This window comes from Gymnodraco acuticeps, unplaced genomic scaffold (genome assembly GCF_902827175.1).
Source record: "Gymnodraco acuticeps unplaced genomic scaffold, fGymAcu1.1, whole genome shotgun sequence".
In the NCBI taxonomy this organism is placed as follows: domain Eukaryota; kingdom Metazoa; phylum Chordata; class Actinopteri; order Perciformes; family Bathydraconidae; genus Gymnodraco; species Gymnodraco acuticeps.
Window position 1 is genome coordinate 1,429,577 of NW_022990981.1, and position 17,941 is coordinate 1,447,517.

General features: G+C 41.8%; 1 protein-coding gene across 8 annotated transcripts in view; it reads left to right on the forward strand.

Annotated features, from left to right (window-relative positions):
• Positions 1 to 17,941, forward strand: part of evi5b (ecotropic viral integration site 5b) — a 42,075-nt gene that overhangs the window by 14,139 nt on the left and 9,995 nt on the right. For 6 of the 8 annotated variants that reach the window (XM_034235652.1, XM_034235654.1, XM_034235659.1 and 3 more), the window contains 16 exons: positions 1,606 to 1,795; positions 5,502 to 5,726; positions 5,850 to 5,924; positions 6,051 to 6,176; positions 6,268 to 6,411; positions 8,260 to 8,349; positions 8,548 to 8,645; positions 9,613 to 9,673; positions 9,754 to 9,807; positions 11,299 to 11,331; positions 11,740 to 11,889; positions 12,660 to 12,791; positions 13,688 to 13,828; positions 13,948 to 14,106; positions 14,435 to 14,581; positions 15,543 to 15,638. In XM_034235652.1, the coding sequence (XP_034091543.1) occupies positions 1,606 to 1,795; positions 5,502 to 5,726; positions 5,850 to 5,924; positions 6,051 to 6,176; positions 6,268 to 6,411; positions 8,260 to 8,349; positions 8,548 to 8,645; positions 9,613 to 9,673; positions 9,754 to 9,807; positions 11,299 to 11,331; positions 11,740 to 11,889; positions 12,660 to 12,791; positions 13,688 to 13,828; positions 13,948 to 14,106; positions 14,435 to 14,581; positions 15,543 to 15,638 (1,921 nt within the window). The remainder of the gene's footprint in view (positions 1 to 1,605; positions 1,796 to 5,501; positions 5,727 to 5,849; positions 5,925 to 6,050; positions 6,177 to 6,267; positions 6,412 to 8,259; positions 8,350 to 8,547; positions 8,646 to 9,612; positions 9,674 to 9,753; positions 9,808 to 11,298; positions 11,332 to 11,739; positions 11,890 to 12,659; positions 12,792 to 13,687; positions 13,829 to 13,947; positions 14,107 to 14,434; positions 14,582 to 15,542; positions 15,639 to 17,941) is intronic. The other 2 variants (XM_034235653.1, XM_034235658.1) reach the window with 2 other exon arrangements.

Below are 17,941 nucleotides of genomic sequence, written 5' to 3' on the forward strand. Positions count from 1 at the left end.
ACGTCAGAGCTGAATAGAAGTGAAGCAGCTCTGTTGCAGGCCGGTCTTTCTTGGCCTCCATTTCACTCCCTCCTCCACACCGCCCACATTTGGCTGTAACCCTAGCCTTTCTGGGAGCACCCTCGCTGACGTCACGGTGCTCCGGCACAGGCCCAGGCCTTTTTCCGAGATCAGGTGTCTGAGCCTTTGTGTGTCGGGAGCCACACAAGAGCCGCAGCCTCTTGTCTCTGCACACTGCTCCTTGATTGGGTCACTCCGTCAGTAATTCCAGTGACAAACTGATAAGAGTGATACAGATTGACCTGCTGAGAAACACATTGGTTGAGCTGTTCGTCCCCCACAATGCACTTCAAATGCAGACTTTGAGTGTTTACAAGACCTTCAATATTCATTGTCGCTTTTACGTCAGACCTGTAGTAGTTATTTCAGACACTCAATGTTGCTGCCAGTGCCAACACTCTTCCTTTAAGTGTTTGATATCCCTTTTGGTAAAGTCATTAATTGTTCATAAATATCAGTTGTTTATAATCACATTGTGACTCATATCAAATACAAGCTATCTAATTGGTCAAGCTGTTTAATAGTTTTTTCACTAATGGTGTCATTTATTCTGTGTCTGAGCAATTCTTTAATCAGATCTGACATTTAAGATTTGACACATGATCTTGAGAAGGGAAATAGTTGTCTGCAGACTATTCATGTGTAAAGTAATGCATTGGCTAATGATCACAAAGCTTAATACATCAGTGCAAAGTTTTGAAATAAGATCTCCTCATTTTAGCACCACCTAAAATAGTGGATTAGATTAGTTGTGGATTGTGTTTGCGGCAAAAACAGCTTGAAAATGGTCCGAGTTGTGGGTCTTTGCATTTAGCCTTTTAGTTGGTTAAGGTCAAGTGAGGGTAAAGCAATGCAATCAGTTCTACTTGCTTTTGTTTGGAGGTCAAACATGCTTTGAACAAGTTGTCTGGATGTCTTTTTTTCTCCCGGACACAGATTCAGATTTCAAACTGTAATTCTTCTTTACAGGTTTGACTGTTTGCAACTGTTAAGTTCAAATTTAGGATTGCCTGTAAACATATCTTACTTCCAGCCTTTAAAGTGAACTTATACACATTCCTCAAATTGTTTTGTTATTTTTCCAGTTAGTCTGCCACTAGATTTATAACTTAATTTCCAGTAAATGTGACTAAAACTAAAACATTATTTTATCAAACTTTTTTCCCACTTATATTTTTTTCACATACTGATTTTCAGAATGTTGTTCTTGCGTATGTTCCATTTCAATGAAATGTATACTAATACTGACATTTCAAAATACCAATAGGGACAATAATACAGCATCACATCAAGTCAGTATCATGTAGTACTTAAACAACCTACACTTTGTATAAGAAGCCAGAATGTGTTACTCAAGGAAAGGCAAGACATTCACGTCAAGATAGTTCCATTCAAAAAAAATGATGTTGTATCCGTGATTTGTGTCTTTAAAGAAGAGACGTAGATTCTGATAAATGCTTAAACATGCCTTGCTTGTGGACTTATTGATAAGGAGATGTTGTTGGTTCTGCACAGTGATAACAGTCCCTCGTCCCTTCCCTGCAGGCTGCTGGAGACAGACAGCAAGTCTCTGCGCTCCATGAACGGCTCCAGGAGGAACAGCGGCTCCTCGCTGGTGTCCAGCTCCTCCGCCTCCTCCAACCTCTCCCACCTGGAGGAGGACACGTGGATCATGTGGGGACGAATCGTCAACGAGTGGGAGGAGGTGCGCAAGAAGAAGGAGAAGATGCTTAAGGTGAGACTGGTGTGAGGCGACCGCAGAGTCTGTGCAGCCCTGCTTATAGCATTAAGAGCTTAAAGCTGTTCCAGCCATCTGCGGAAAACAGGGATAAGGCAGTCATTTAATAAATGATAGTAAGAAAAATGAATGCATTCGACTGAAATAAACATAGTCCAGGTCTAAAAGAAATAGAGAAAAGATTCCCTGAGGCTCTTTCTGGAAGAACATTGCCCTAAACGTTATAAGTCTTGTGATACAACCTTGTTTTTAAGTGCTGGCCTGAAAGCTACACTGGTCATATCTGTTTGAATGTTTACTTGGTCCAGAAATACATTTGAAGGCTATCTATGTTCTAGGTGACACTGCAGTGTTTTTTTAGTACTTGACATTTGAAGCTAATTTTAGCTTGCTTGTTTCTACAGTTACTCTCCGAGGACTTGTGATAGTCCTGTGCTGTCACAAGTGACTGAAAGAAAAGTCCTAATGGCAGTGACAGTTGATGTGCATTTGCTTGGTGCTGCTGTAGAAGGTTAAATTGATTGTGATGCGCAGGTCATCAAGGTCAAGTCAAACCTGTCCCGATTATTCTTGCTCTCTAACGGGGAGAATTATTGTTCGGATTTTAAATTCTGTCCCAGCAGATCCACAGTCTAGATGTTTGACACACTTAACTGCGGTCACACTGTCTGTAATGCGTTCACATGCGTTTTGCTAGTGTGGAGACGGAGAACCTGTTGATGAAGAAACACATGCAAATGGGGGGGAACATTTTCTGCACTTTTGACCCACTATCTGTGTGTAAAAAGGGAAGTATGGCATAGCACCCGAGAACATGCATGATTGCGATTATGTAATTTAACAGAAGTAGTAAATCAACAGATGGGTGCAGCTGGTGAGAGATGTTAATCATAACTGCTGAGGCCTCCACAAAATGATGTGTTCTTCCCCTTGGCTCACAGAGATCCAGTGTGTGTTGCGCAAAGGATGGAACGTTGACTTTCTGTCCTTGTCAGCAAAACCTCTAATGTGTTTATGTTTTTTTATTCTTTATATGTGACCCGCTCTATTGAAATCAGTTGGAAGTCACAACGGCTCATTTCAAAGTCTTGGCTTTCAGAATATGAAACTTTTATTTCCAAAATCACACGTTAAATACATGTTTGAAGCTTGTAAAGGGAAGAAGAGGCACCTCTCACTCGCAATCTGCTCTTCCGCAGCGCCGCCCCCCCTCCCTCCGGCTGAAATTATGAATGTACGTGTATAGTAATCATAAATAACACGACAGGGTCCGTTACAGTTTGTTTTCATCTGTTTTCAATTAAACAAAGTCTTGGCTTTCAGAATATTAAACTTGTTTCGGCAAATTCAGATGATAAATACAACTTTGAAGCTTCGGCATAATTACAAGCGGAGAACGGAGTAATTTAACGTCACAGCAGGCATAACAACAGCCGGTGTTTCTCGTGAGTGTTTTCCCCGGGAAACAAACACAATACACACAAATGCAAAATTACTAGGGATGCACGATAATTATCGGTCCGATATTAGGAATTATGACGTCATCCTGATAAATCCGATACCAGTATTAATAGCCCCGATAATATACAATATATTTTTTGGGTAAAAAAAAAGAAAAAAATACTGCAGTGTGGGTGGATTGGGATGAGGGGCGCTTGTTTTTCACTCGGCTCCTCCCGTTTTGCCAGTACTGTGGTATTAGTGGTTTAGGAAGAGGGGAGTTTTTCACAAATCCAGCGCTCCCTAACTCATGCCTGGCTGTGACGTAAATGGTGTGCGGCCGTGAAGCCAGGACAGTAAACAAACATGTCGTCGGTGGTATGGGCGTTGGAGCTATGTGCAACTCAAGGCATATGCTCGAACCGGAGCTGCCTGGACGCTGCAATCATGTTGCGCACTACCCGTGCTGAGTGTGCTGACTTCTCGTACAATGTCCCACTGTCTGGCTTCCTGCATAAAGTCAAGTGCTCGGCGCAGTTGTGGCGAAATGTCGCTCCTCTGTTTTCATTTAAACAGCTCCTTATATCCGTTAGCGCAGCTAGCTAGCACCAGATGCTAACAACAACAATGCACGTAAGGTCTCTCTCTCGCTCGCTCGGGCCACACATACACACACCCTCCCGGTCCTCCCAACAGCCAGTCGGTGCCTGCCGGTGAGCGTGGAAGTGTGGTCTGCCACAAGCGGGCAGCAGGAGCGGGGCTGTCAGCATCAGCTTGTAGATGGTATTTTAAACTTGATGCGCTCTGAAACTACGGGGCGGCCGAGGACAAAAAATACACATGCGTTAATCGCGCTAAAATAATTAGTGGCGTAATTTTTTTTAAATTATCGGTCTTGAGAAGCAGGAAGTTATTGGTATTGGTTTCAAAAAACCAATATCGTGCATCCCTAAAAATTACACACACACACACACACACACACACACACACACACACACACACACACACACACACACACACACACTCGTGAGCGTCCCCCAGACCAGTAATCCAAACGAAAATATCTTCCCTCCGTAGTATTTTGATCATTTGCTAATAACCAATCAGATCGATGGATTCCAGAGAAGAGAAAACTTTGAAGGCCTTTTTCTCAAAATGAGGACTCGGTGACAGTCATTATATAATGTGACATATTTCGCTTAATATTTGGAGTACAAGAACAATCCTGATATCATTAGAAAGCTAGGAATCTCCTCTTTCCAACAGTGTATACAACTCAAAATGTGTCTTCGGGTCAATGCGACTGATTTCGATAGAGCAGGTCACATATTTCATGGATGGCTTACTGAAGAAGATCATTTTATATCTACTCCAAATAAATTAGAAAAAAGACAGAACACACTAATTATATATGTTGAAGCTAGGATTGGTTCGTGATTTTTTTTTTAAAATTTACAATAATCATTCAAATACAGAATGCAGGAATTTATGCGAGCTATCATATGGTCTTAAAAAGATTATTTTCTATTGTTCTCATCGCAGGTGCCTCCTTGTTGTAAGGTTACCACCAGGCGATATTCTAAGAATGATATAATAGTTCCCCAGTGTTATATGTTATGGCATTTTTGTTTGAAATGCACCATCTCTAGTTGGTGCCTGGCACAGAGCGTTGATGGGGAAACAAAAGGCTGCTTACTGTAGTGCTGTGCTCAGAAAGCAGCTTTGCTTCAGACACAGTGAAGACATGAGGCGGGGCATTGTTTCAGTACAGAGCTCCATTTAGTCTGACCTCTGAGAGGGGGGGGGAAATCCCTGCTGGAAGCCTGCGTGGGTGGACCTCTGCTCCAGATGCACCCTGGGCTGAGCAGATGTGCACACACACACACACACACACACACACACACACACACACAGTGTTCTCTGTCAGCACAGGAAATTGCTTAATCAAATTGTATCAGCAGTAATACATGGAAACAAATCACACTACAAAGTACCTCGCTGACAAGAGTATATTTGTCAGTGGATATCGTATTATAGTGAGATGCACAATGTGCTGATATGGAAAGGATATATACTGGATAACAAAGCTACACATGGCTGTATCGTGTTGTAAGAAATGCTGCCTTTTTTACCCAAAGGAGTGGTTCCTTACCATCTACAGTTTTTTAAACAGACAGACTTGAAATGGTCATTACAATCTTTAAAATCTAGATATATATAAACATTCATGTCACAAAGTATCTATTATTATCTTTTCCTACAGGATCTTGTGAGAAAAGGGATTCCTCACCACTTTCGGGCAATAGTGTGGCAGTTGTTGTGCACCGCCCAGAATATGCCCATCAAGGATCAATACTCGGAACTCCTGAAGATGACGTCGCCCTGCGAGAAGCTGATTCGCAGAGACATCGCCCGCACTTACCCCGAACACGATTTCTTCAAAGAGAAAGACAGCTCGGGTCAGGAAGTGCTCTTCAACGTCATGAAGGTATGTCTCCATTTTCTGTTTGAGGAACCTGGTTGTAAAAAGGAATTCTAACGACTGTGAGAAGTAAATCCATAATGAAGTGTGTGCAACAACGACTCATCCAAAGCTAATCTGTTACCTCAGGCATATTCTCTGGTTGACCGTGAGGTTGGCTATTGTCAAGGGAGTGCATTCATTGTAGGACTTCTACTCATGCAGGTAACAATCCAATCCTCACCACACACACAAACACTGATTCACCAGCTTCCAGCAAATACCTTGTCATATTTTTTTGTGATGAACTGACAGATTTGGAGGTTTGATTTCATCCTGTTATTTTCCTAGATGCCAGAAGAGGAGGCGTTCTGTGTGTTTGTGAAGTTGATGCAAGACTACAGATTACGAGAGCTCTTCAAACCCAGCATGGCGGAGCTGGGTCTCTGCATGTACCAGTTTGAGTCTATGATCCAGGTAGACACCTCATACTCGGTTCTAAAACTGTTTCTAGTGGTTCTATGAATTGTAGTAAATGGCGTGAATCCATATTATCTCTGCCTCTCAGGAACAACTCCCGGAGCTGCATATACATTTCCAGGCTCAGAGCTTCCACACCTCCATGTACGCCTCCTCCTGGTTCCTCACCATCTTCCTCACCTCCTTCCCTCTGCCCGTCGCCACCAGGATCTTTGACATCTTCATGTGTGAGGTCAGTAGAAGGGAAGCTCTCATCTGCTTTGAATGATATATTGAATCCACTTACATGTATCAGTTCAGACATTGTATCTTTGCATATCTATGTATTTATACTCTCTAGAACAGGGGTCACCAACCTTTTTTAGGATGAGGGCTACTTTAAAAAAATAAAACAAATCGGGGGCTACTTTTACTCCTCTTTTTTAGTTTTTTGCAGTGTATATAATATATATTTAGCACATTTTAACATTATGATATGCTTACCTTTAACCTTTGTGTGCTGTTTGGGTCTGTGGGACCCGTTTTCAGTGTTTACTAAAAGAACATGTATTCAATTGAATTATTTTAACCTGCTTTATTTGGGGGTGGACCTCACCTCCTCTAGGGGGGGCCTCACATCCTCCAGGGGGGACCTCACCTCGGTGGGTCCGGGGGCATGCACCCCCGGGAAGATTTTGTTTTTAAATGTTGAAGTGAAATGCATCAATCTGGTGCACTTTGAGCACGACATGAATTTATGGATACAGCTCTCAACACTCAGATGAAAGGGAGCTGTATACTTTTCAAGAATCCAAACATCTTTAGAATATGATCACAACCAATAATAAATCATTTAAACTTGTTTATTCTTATCTTGTGTTACCTAGTTAGCATTCTTTCTTTTTATTTATGCATATTTGACTAATCACTCCCCTTTTAAACTGTTTTTGTACTGTCCTATTGTACACATTGGAATGATTTCTTACTTTATCTATATTAAATAGATAAAGGGGAGCACACACACACACAGGCTGTGTGCTCCTCCGTGGCGATGACGGCTTGCGTTAAAAATTAATAATAAACATATTTGTAAAGTGCTAAGTAAACGGGATTTCTAAAAGTGCTGGGGACATGTCCCCCCTGGAGATTACGCCATGCGTGTGTGTGCGTCAAGTGCAATATATATATATATATGCAAGTTGCAACACACACAGTAAAACTCTGCCCCTCATGTGCTGTATAGGCTGGCATGATGGGCTGTTCAATGGGGCTGATGTGTTGTGTAGATTCTGCCAGAAGGAACATCAGCGGGGAGGTGCCACATTGCTTTTCTTCCAGACTGCAACGCTGGTCCCGCAAATCAAGCAAGAACGTGATTGGTCGATATTCATTGTGGGGGTGGGGGGAGGAGTTGTGGGGGTGGGGGGAGGAGCGGTGTTAGATATAGAGTTGTAGTAAGTAGATAGAGTTCGCTATGATTTAGGTTTTGTTTATGCATGTGGTAGATTCTTTTAATTACATTTCCTTTTTTGTTTTGTGTATTTTATACATTTTGGATTTTCTTGGCGAGCTATTTTTAGAACGTGCCCGGCGGGCGCCTCACGTTGCCCCTGCGGGCGACTGAGTGCCCGCGGGCACCGTGTTGGCTACCCCTGCTCTAGAAGAATGCTCTTAGGGCTTTGTCTTTTACCCCTAATTTACTGTCTTTTTATGTTCGTGTTCTTTGATTGAATAATATCCTGCACTTACTGTATGTCATTCACACAAAATGTCTAGAAAGCAGAAGGGACATTTGGAAAGGGACATTGCACTAAAGGAAAGTGTTTACACTTAGAAAGATGTAAGGTTGAAATGTGTTCTACTGGTTTGAGGATGAATTAATTGGTAGATGAGATGAAGTTAGCTGTCATGTAAAGGTTATCCATTAGCACCACCTGTTGGAGACAAACAGAACACCACATTCTGTAGTGACTCTGTTTCACCACTCCTATGTAACCTGATCTTACTGATCCTTAATTCTCAGTCAACTTTAGAAATCATTTCTGAGCAACGTGTTTTGACTTAAGATGGCTCCTCAGTGAGTACTGTTCTCTCTCTTTAGGGTCTGGAGATAGTTTTCCGTGTGGGACTGGCCATCCTTCAGATGAACCACACTGAACTCATACAGCTTGACATGGAGGGAATGTTACAGGTACATCTCCATGACTTCCACATAACACGTCATGCAAGCAGCTCACATTTCTACTGTTACCTCAAGGGAGGAACCTGCACCACACCCAGATAATTGAAACAATTACTGTGTGAACTACATGCTGTAGTTTGAAGTGAAGCTTTGAGGTTTACGTGTGCGTGCCACTAACACTGTCTCTGTTCCCTCTCTGTGCTGCAGCACTTTCAGAGGGTCATCCCACACCAGCTAGACAGCGGGCCAGATAAGGTCATCACGGCTGCCTATCAGGTTAAATACAACGCCAAGAAGATGAAAAAGTAAGCAGTTCATCAACTCCTAAACCGCCTCTCCTTTTGCCAATGCATGTATTCTGTGTGACTGGCGAGGCCACACACAGAATAGTATTCGACATACTCATCTCATCTTATTCTCCTTCTTCCGCCAGAAATGTTGTCATACTACTCGTCCGGCAGCGTTGACACGAAACACACAAAAAACACATCAAAATGTGCGGAATGACCGGAATCGGGTTGCTATGTCTTATATAAGAGATTCGCATAGCCGTTTTCACGCAAATCGCAGACAACTGCGATCATTTGCCACATAGGAATGAATGGGAAATCCATTTGAACTAAAAGAAACACCCCACTTTGACCCCATACAGATTCCACATACTTTAACGTTGAACAGAAATGACAAGTTTAATCGGTTCTCGAGACTATGGACTTTATTAGACTAATTGGATATATTTTGATAGCTATTACGGTTCTCACGTAGTCGCAGCTTACGTTTTGTGAAAGAGTCACACTGTTTCACATTTTATAATGGGTGTGTATGGAGAGCTCGTTAAGACTTAGGGGTATTCTTTGTTGTAACTTAACTTAGCGGGACGCGCACCCAAGTTTCAGTCACTAGTTTATATATCATATCTACTGCATCTGAAGGATTTGTATTGCTCTGGCTTCTTTCACTTCACTATTAAACTCACTTTTTTCTAACTATTTCTAACTTTATACATTTTCAGCTAACAATGAATTGTACTGCAGCCGTATGATTTTGCAGTGTTACATGTTTTCCTATTTGAGACTCATAAGATTTCAGCCTGCTCTGCTTTGTTAAATGTTTTAGAAACTGTAATTGTAACCTTTTTCCTTGGAGACGTTGTTATGACATTTGGCCCTGTTTTTTAGATTTCCTCTTTTTTAGCACTCAAGCCGACGCTAGACAGATTTGACTGTGTTCATTACCCGAGCAGCTCGATTATCCTTGTCCACATTCTTTCAGGCTGGAGAAAGAATACACTACAATCAAAACTAAAGAGATGGAGGAGCAGGTGGAGATAAAGGTGCGTGGAGATATGGTAAAATAAATGTCGTGCATGATATGTGCACTTAGTTTGATGTGATTTTTGTACTTGTTTTGCAGAGGTTGCGCACAGAGAACCGGCTCCTGAAGCAGCGGATAGACACACTAGAGAAGGTGAGTGGAGCAGAACCTCTTCATCAGCATTACATCAACCCCAAACAGCTGTATGCGCTCATACATCATGCACCTCTGCTTCATGAAGGACTCTTGTCTTTCACTAACTGGGCTTACGTTAGTTAAAAGTGCGTTTGCATGATGAACCATCGCTGCTGCAGTATGGGGCATTTTCTGATTGCAGATAAAGCAACGATCAGAAGGCAGAATGGGACTTGAAGTTGTCTTGTTGTCACGGTGACTGTCTTTGTGGCTCAGACACTAACTATTGGAATGTGAATGTGTCTGCTTGAAGTCGATACAAAGCACTGCATGCCAAGCTGCACCGTTTGCATCGTCCTGCAACATGTTGTGTCTCTTTGAATGAGCGCTACTGCTGCTGCCTGGTTAAGGCCCCTGCATGAGGGCCCCGTGGCGTTTGCCTGCAGGCAGGAACACTCGGGTCTAAATGAGTCCGCTACTCACCGTCCAGCTGGAGACTGCTGCGTCTCTGTCACCTAACTCCCAGGACCTTTTAACTCTTCACTAACTGTTCACAAAAACTTTAACAAAACATTAACCACATCAAAGCCCGGAGCCTCTGTTCAGTTTGAGACTGTCACCTCAAAATCCTCTTAACTGTAGCGCTTTCAATCCATACAGATTGTTTTAAGGGGAGGTGCAGAGTGATGGAGATATCGGCCGTAGAGATGTGCACCTTCTTTTCAATATAATGGAACTTAATGAACACCCAAAGCATACAACATGTGTATTTATAAAACTCAATAGCAGTTTCTTGTTCCAGAAATCATGACCGGGTTCCTTTTCATACAGACCTTGTTGAGAGTAGTTTCATATTGGAACTATTTTCTTTCTACCAAACTACACTAAGCCTCTCATCCATGAGTAGATGCACGCTTTCTCCTGCGCAGGGATGTGGTTGTCGGGTGCAGTTTGGTAGAAATAAAATAGTTTCTATATAGGATGACTCTCAAAGAGTTCTGTGGAGCATGCACGTTCTGGGAAAAACATTGCATCTTAACAGCTGATATCTCCAACATTACGCAACTCACCTCAAAACACTGTGGATTGAATAAATAGCACCAAAGCTAAAAGGAACACAAATATTTCGATATTGGGTGAACTGTCCCTTAAACAACAATTAGCTCCAAACTAACTTGTTGAGCTGATTTCCACTCTCTTAACTCTTCATGCTATACATAGAGCTGTCCTGTGCTCCTTCCTGTCTGAACCTCTCACTGATATCAGCACCGTCTCATTCTCACTTTGTCACCAACTTTGTGCACCCTTTTTTCATCACATCTGCATGCAATGTTCCTTTTCTACCCCTGAATGTAAACACCATTCCACAGTCCAACAAGTATTTCCGGATGGGAAATGAACATTGCATTTCTTCTCTTAAATGATCAGTTGTTCTTTTTGTGTGCTCTTAAACTGTCCTCTGGATTGTCTCTCTCTCTGCTTTCTCTTGTTGATATTTCTGTTTTGTAGGAAAGTGCTTCCTTGGCAGATAGATTGATCCAGGTATACTCCTCATTTTCTCTTTACCCCCATAACTTAAGTTGCACCTTCCTTCTTTCTTCTGTCTCTCGAGCAAAGCATGCTTTATGATTAGTTCAATGCAGAAACAGTAATAATGTAGATTCAATTAACTCTAATGATTCTCTGAATGAAGGACTAAACCAGATTATGATTACACTGTTGAATAAGTGCATGAAATAACACATTGTGGCATGTCAGAGAATCACAAATAACGCTAAAGAAAGCAAAGCTAATACAATATAAATCACAGGTTGCTAGAGTTAAGCATGTCCTTAAAAAACCACCGATCCCTCATCTTCTCCTCTGATTTGCCCATTCCATTCCGCCCTCTCGTTTCACCCCGTCGTGCTCACGCTGCCCCCCCCCTCCCTCGGTTGGTAACGTCCCAAGGGACAAGTGACCCGGGCTCAGGAGGCAGAGGAGAACTACCTGGTGAAGCGGGAGCTGGCCACAGTCAAACAGCAGAGCGAGGAGGCCTTAGCTCAGCTGGAGCAGGCCAAGGCGACCATCGCACATCCCCGGCAGCAGCAGCCACAAGCGGTAAGGAGGCCCCCCCCAGTCCCCAGTGGGCCCCTGCACAGGTTCAGATCCTGCCCAGTGTGTGACAGGCGCTGTGACGCTGACACTGGGATGTTCCCACTCAGTGTCTATTTGCAGGACCCATATCAAGATTTTGCAGTGTGCTAAAGCTCACACCTGGGTCAGTGTAAATATGTTTCATGTGTCACCGTTATATCCGTGTTGATACTCATCGCCAAGCAACACAATCCAAGCAGTGGCAGAGCAGGGCCTTTCTCACTCTGCACATCAGCTTTGGGTTATCATCTGTTTTGGCATGCATGAATTCAAATTGGGACACAGAGTACTACACGCTCCTGCCCCATTTATTGTCCTCTGCATTCCCAGAAATGCGTTCATGAATTTGTAAGCAGTTTCACGGCTGGTAGATTTCACATATGGCAGCCTGTTCACAGAATCCTCTCGCTGCAGATAGACCTAACAGGCTCAATTATTGATGGTCGGATTCCACATGATAATGTACAAGAATTACAATGTTTAACATAATTTATCGTGCTTCTCATGAATTATTTATGTGAAAGTGAAAAGGCGAAAAGTTGGTGTGAGCTGCGCTTAAGGTCGGATTCTTTGTAGTGGAGAGTGAAGAGGTATCAAGATGTATTTTTGGATCCTGGTTTATATTACTGAATGTTAAATATGTTACTTCAATAACTGCGCATATTTAGGATACACAGGTATGGACATATGTAGCTCTGCTTTAGCGTCTGCACTCACACACTGTCCTGTTGTAGAAGGGAGCCCCGCGGTACTGTGAGGAGTCCGTCCTGCAGCTGGAGAGGGAGCTGGTGCAGGCCCGGCTGAAGGAGGCGGAGTCTCAGTGCGCCCTCATGGAGATGCAGGACAAGATCCTAGAAGTGGAGAAGGTGGGTCGTCTCAGAGACCATTGGACAGCCTCAATCTTAGCCATAGTACACTTTCGTTTTATGACTTGGCTATAGCATTTTAATATGATGTCACATTAGGGCCATTGTAGGATACAACTATTCAAAACTAAAGGACCCAAGAAAGGGGGTAATACTTTGTAAAAAACTGAGATTAAAGTGATACAATAAAAAAACACAAAAATGTATCAGAAAAGTAGAATGTATTCTGTAAGTATAAAGACATAATACATTTGACAGAAATTCAATCTGAAATGCTCTGAGAATTAGGTGGTGAATTTAGGAGACAACTCTCACACATTTAAGAGAGAAGAGCTGTCAAAGATCCTCAACATTTCACTTCATGAGGATGGATAGACCTCATCGCATGGCAAACAAGCCAACATTCACTAACATCTCATTGGTCGATCAGTCGATATAAAAAGGTTATTGCAGCTATACACTGACATTTTTGGTAAATGCATTTAAAGCTTGTGACTCCTGGTTTTCAGAATAAGGTGTTTTTATATTAAAGGAATGAAATAGATACATGGAAAAAGATTATAGATAATTTTTACAAAGGGTATAAAACATACTACTTGTGTTGCTTATGATTCAAAAAGAAAATATCAGGGAAAATTATTAATAAATTGCTGGAAAGAAATTGAATATATAATTCCTGAAAATCTCTGACTACATCCAGACAAAAAAGATGTACACTAGCAATTAAGAGATTCCCATAGTTTTTTTATAGCACCTCAAGTATTCAGTCTCTGAACATTTAGCACCTAAATCTTGGAGAACATCCACGTTTGTTCCTTATAAATGTACAGTGTTAATCTGAGAATTGTGGCTGTACATCTAATGCTGCATTCTAATTTGTTACAAACCTTCCTTAGAGGAACTCGTCGCTCCCTGATGACACCAATGTGGCGCGGCTCCAGGAGGAGCTGATTGGGGTGAAGATGAGGGAGGCCGAGGCTGTGACCGGACTCAAACAGCTGAGGCAGCAGGTCCGAGACCTGGAGGAGCACTGGCAGGTGAGCAACAGGCCATTCATGGAAAGGAATCTGTGTTGGACCAAAACAATCATTTCTGTGAAACCTAAAAGAGAAGTTTTGGAAGAGGTGGAAGTTTGACGGGCTGCTCCGCTCCTCAGCGCCACCTGGCCCGCACTGCTGGCCGCTGGAAGGACACCCCGAAGAAGAACACGCTGAGCGAGCTGCAGGACGAGCTGATGAGTGTGAGGCTGCGAGAGGCCGAGGCTCAGGCCGAGCTGAGGGAGACACGGCAGAGGATGCTGGAGCTGGAGACACAGGTCAGCTCACACTCATCTAAAGACGCTGTTTTTTTATTTTGTTAATGTTTTGTGATGAATTCTTTGATTTTTGACTGTCCTTATAATGCCATAATACATAGACATGTAAGCCATGCTGTAGTATATAGACTGGAGTAGTGCAAATCTTCAATGTGGAAACAGTAAATAAGCTCCAACAGAAGTGGTTCCTCCACATGTATTGTCACACAGTTTCCTTCAGAGGGCAGCACTCACACATAGAACTGTGCAGGCTCTGCTAATCCAATGGTGTCACTCAAATTCTCTTTGGTTTGAATTGTATGTTTATCAAGCCTTTTTTCTCACACAGAATCAGATCCACAGTAACCATCTGCGACGGGCGGAGCAGGAGAGCCGCTGTCTCCAGGAGTGTGTGCAAACACTGACGGGGCAAAACAAAGACCTGCATGTGCAGCTGCAGGAGATCAAGAGGAGGCAGGCTGAGATTGAATGCAAGGTACGACTTCGCTCTGCAACACTCAGCTCTGTAAGCACAACAAGTGGAAAAGAGACAGAATTCTAGGTTTATTTTAATGATCAGAAACATAGTTGTTCTGTATTTAGCTTTGATGTATATTTCCAAGCTTGAGGTGTCTTGTTATAAATTCAGTTTGCCTGGTGTGTTGTTTCCTGAAGTTGTCACTAGGGCTGCAAATAACAACTATTATGATAATCGATTAATCTGTCGATTATTTCTACGATTAATCGGATAAAAAACGTGCAAAAGAAAAAAAAATTCCATTATTTGATTCAGAAAACTGCCTTTCCAAATTGACAACATCAACACACAAGAACAACCCAAATGTAGGCTATAAAACATATGTAAAAGCTATATAACAGCTTGTTTTGAACAACAAATATGTCTCTTTAGGTTGCTTGAACAAAAACAATGTCCTTTCAAATGATCAACCATGATAACTAACCTAACGATACAACATGGAAATAAAGATGCGTCTGTTTTGCTTCTTTTTTTTTAAATGCTTGAATGGACCTGTGTCTCAACCCGACCTACTTTCTGCTCATTTGCAAACACTTTGAAATAGCTGAATCAATACATTTGCATAGTTTAAAGTTAAGTTAAAATCGTTAGTCGTTACTTTTTTTTGTTTTTTGTAGTGACGTAGCCAGCGCGCAAACAGAGAGTAACAACATAGACCCAACAAATCGATAAGTGACTTCGTTACCAACCTTTTTAGCAATCGATTTTTATCGATTTGTTGTTGCAGCCCTAGTTGTCACTGGCTATTTCTTGTGCTGGGTTCCTGGTAGATGTGTTTAACAGCACAGTAACACTGCCCATGTCTCAGGAATCCCCCCCCCCCCCCCCCCCTGCATGAGCATTACACAATTAGAAAGAAAAGAGGCATCCGGGGGTTTTGGTAGCACTGTTGTTGAAATAGCGTTGTTTGTTCTCTAAGAGTAAAGAAGAGGTGATGGCGGTGAGGCTGCGGGAAGCTGACAACATCGCTGCCATGGCTGAGCTCCAGCAGCACATCTCAGAGCTGGAGATTCAGGTAGAGTCCCAACACACGTCCTGCTCTGCGTCACACTGTCCATTTCCTTTTCCTTAAAGGTGGGGTAGGTCATTTTGGAGAAACCAGCTGGAGTGCGCTAGAATTTGAAAATACACAACCCGGAGAAAATCTGCCATTTCCTTACAGAGCCCCTCCTCCAACACACACGAACGCGCACATGACCAATGAGGGCACGAGATAAGTTTGTGCACAGATGGAAAGCTGACAGGCAGGTAGGCCATCCAGTTACTTTAGCGCCACGGCTTCCACAGATGATATTTCTTTATGTATTTTTTCTCAAAGCATTTAAGATATTCATTGCTATCGGGATGTTAAGAGCATTCCACGGAATATAACAAGTGTATCTCGAGCCAGTTTCTCAAACTTACCTACCCCACCTTTAACCAACCACACTAACACACTTCATCCCTGTGACTCACTTGTCACAATTGCTCTGAAGTCACAATACAAAAAGGTCTGTGCCAAAAACTGTCATCGGTTAAATATTGATATTATTCTCCATTCTCACTGAATTAAAAATGTTTAACCACCGTTACATTTGAACTCCATCAAATGCCAGTTTGTTTACATAATGCTACTGTTTTATAGGAATAATAAGGCAAGGCAAGGCAAGTTTATTTATATAGCACTTTTCAACACAAGGCAATTCAAAGTGCTTTACAAAAAATGAAAGACATTCAGAAAATGGCATTTAAAATCAGTCATTAAAAAGAAAAGCTAATAAAATAAACATTAAAAGAAAAAGTACATGGATAAAAGTTACAGTGATAAAAGTTACAGTGCAGTCTAAGATATGAATAGTTCAATTAAAAGCAGCGACAAAAAGAAAAGTCTTCAGCCTGGATTTAAAAGTAGTCAGAGTTGCAGCGGACCTGCAGGTTTCTGGGAGTTTGTTCCAGATATTTGGAGCATAATAACTGAACGCTGCTTTACCATGTTTAGTTCTGACTCTGGGGACAGAAAGCTGACCAGTCCCTGAAGACCTGAGAGATCTGGATGGTTCATAATTTAGCAGGAGGTCAGAAATGTATTTTGGGTTTAAACCATTCAGTGCTTTATAAACCAGCAGCAGTATTTTGAAATCTATTCTTTGACACACAGGAAGCCAGTGTAAAGACTTCAGGACAGGAGTGATGTGATCCACTTTCTTAGTGTTAGTGAGGACTCGAGCAGCAGTGGCGTTCTGAATCAGCTGCAGCTTTCTAATAGATTTTTTAGTGAGACCTGTGAAGACACCATTACAGTAGTCGAGTCTACTGAAGATAAAAGCATGGACAAGTTTTTCCAAATCCTGCTGTGACATTAGTCTTTTAATCCTAGATATATTCTTTAGGTGATAGTAGGCTGATTTAGTAACTGTTTTAATGTGACTGTTGAAACTCAGGTCAGAGTCCATGACTACACCTAGATTTCTGGCTTTATCTGTTGTTTTGAACATTGCAGACTGAAGCTCAGTGCTAACTTTTATACGTTCTGCCTTGGCTCCAAAAACCATTACCTCAGTTTTATCTTTGTTTAATTGGAGAAAGTTCTGACACATCCAGTCATTGATTTGTTCAATGCATTTACTCAGTGTTTGAATTGGAGCATAGTCTCCTGGTGAAATTGTTACGTACATTTGTGTGTCACCTGCATAGCTATGGTAACTTATTTTGTTGTTATAACACAAACAAACAATTATAATTTCTGTTTACTAAATGAGAGGATATGACAATTATTAATTAGAATTGTTATGTGCAGTGTCAGATATTAAAAACAACTCCCACTTGTCCCCTAAAAAATAATATATGCGAGTATGAGCTGCCACTTTAACTGAGTTAAATGTCTGCCACTGTTGTTTGTTTATGGAAAAACAGCCCAGAAAAATATAATTATTTTCTGTATACTAAACATTTGTATGTGTCAATGAATAGTAACAAGGTTGATTTTGATGGATTGCATCAAATATTATACAGCAGAAATGCCCAATTGGCAACAAGGAATACCAGCATTTATTAACCCCATAAGGCAAACATGAGTAAATATCTGGCCACATTTTGAGGCTCTGGATTGAAAGCCAATGGTAAATGAAGGTTTTAATGTGTTTCAATGGGAACACGTTTGTTCTTAAGGGTCCTGGTGTCTGTATTTTGGATATACTATTTTTATACATTTTTTGTAGGAGTTAAGCTAGAACTTTCCAAATCTAAAAAAAAGAGTTCACAACTTTGCCAACACTTATGTCATCTGCATTTGCCAAAAGGTCCCCAGTGAGGCTGAAGTGTTGACGCTCTGACCCTAAC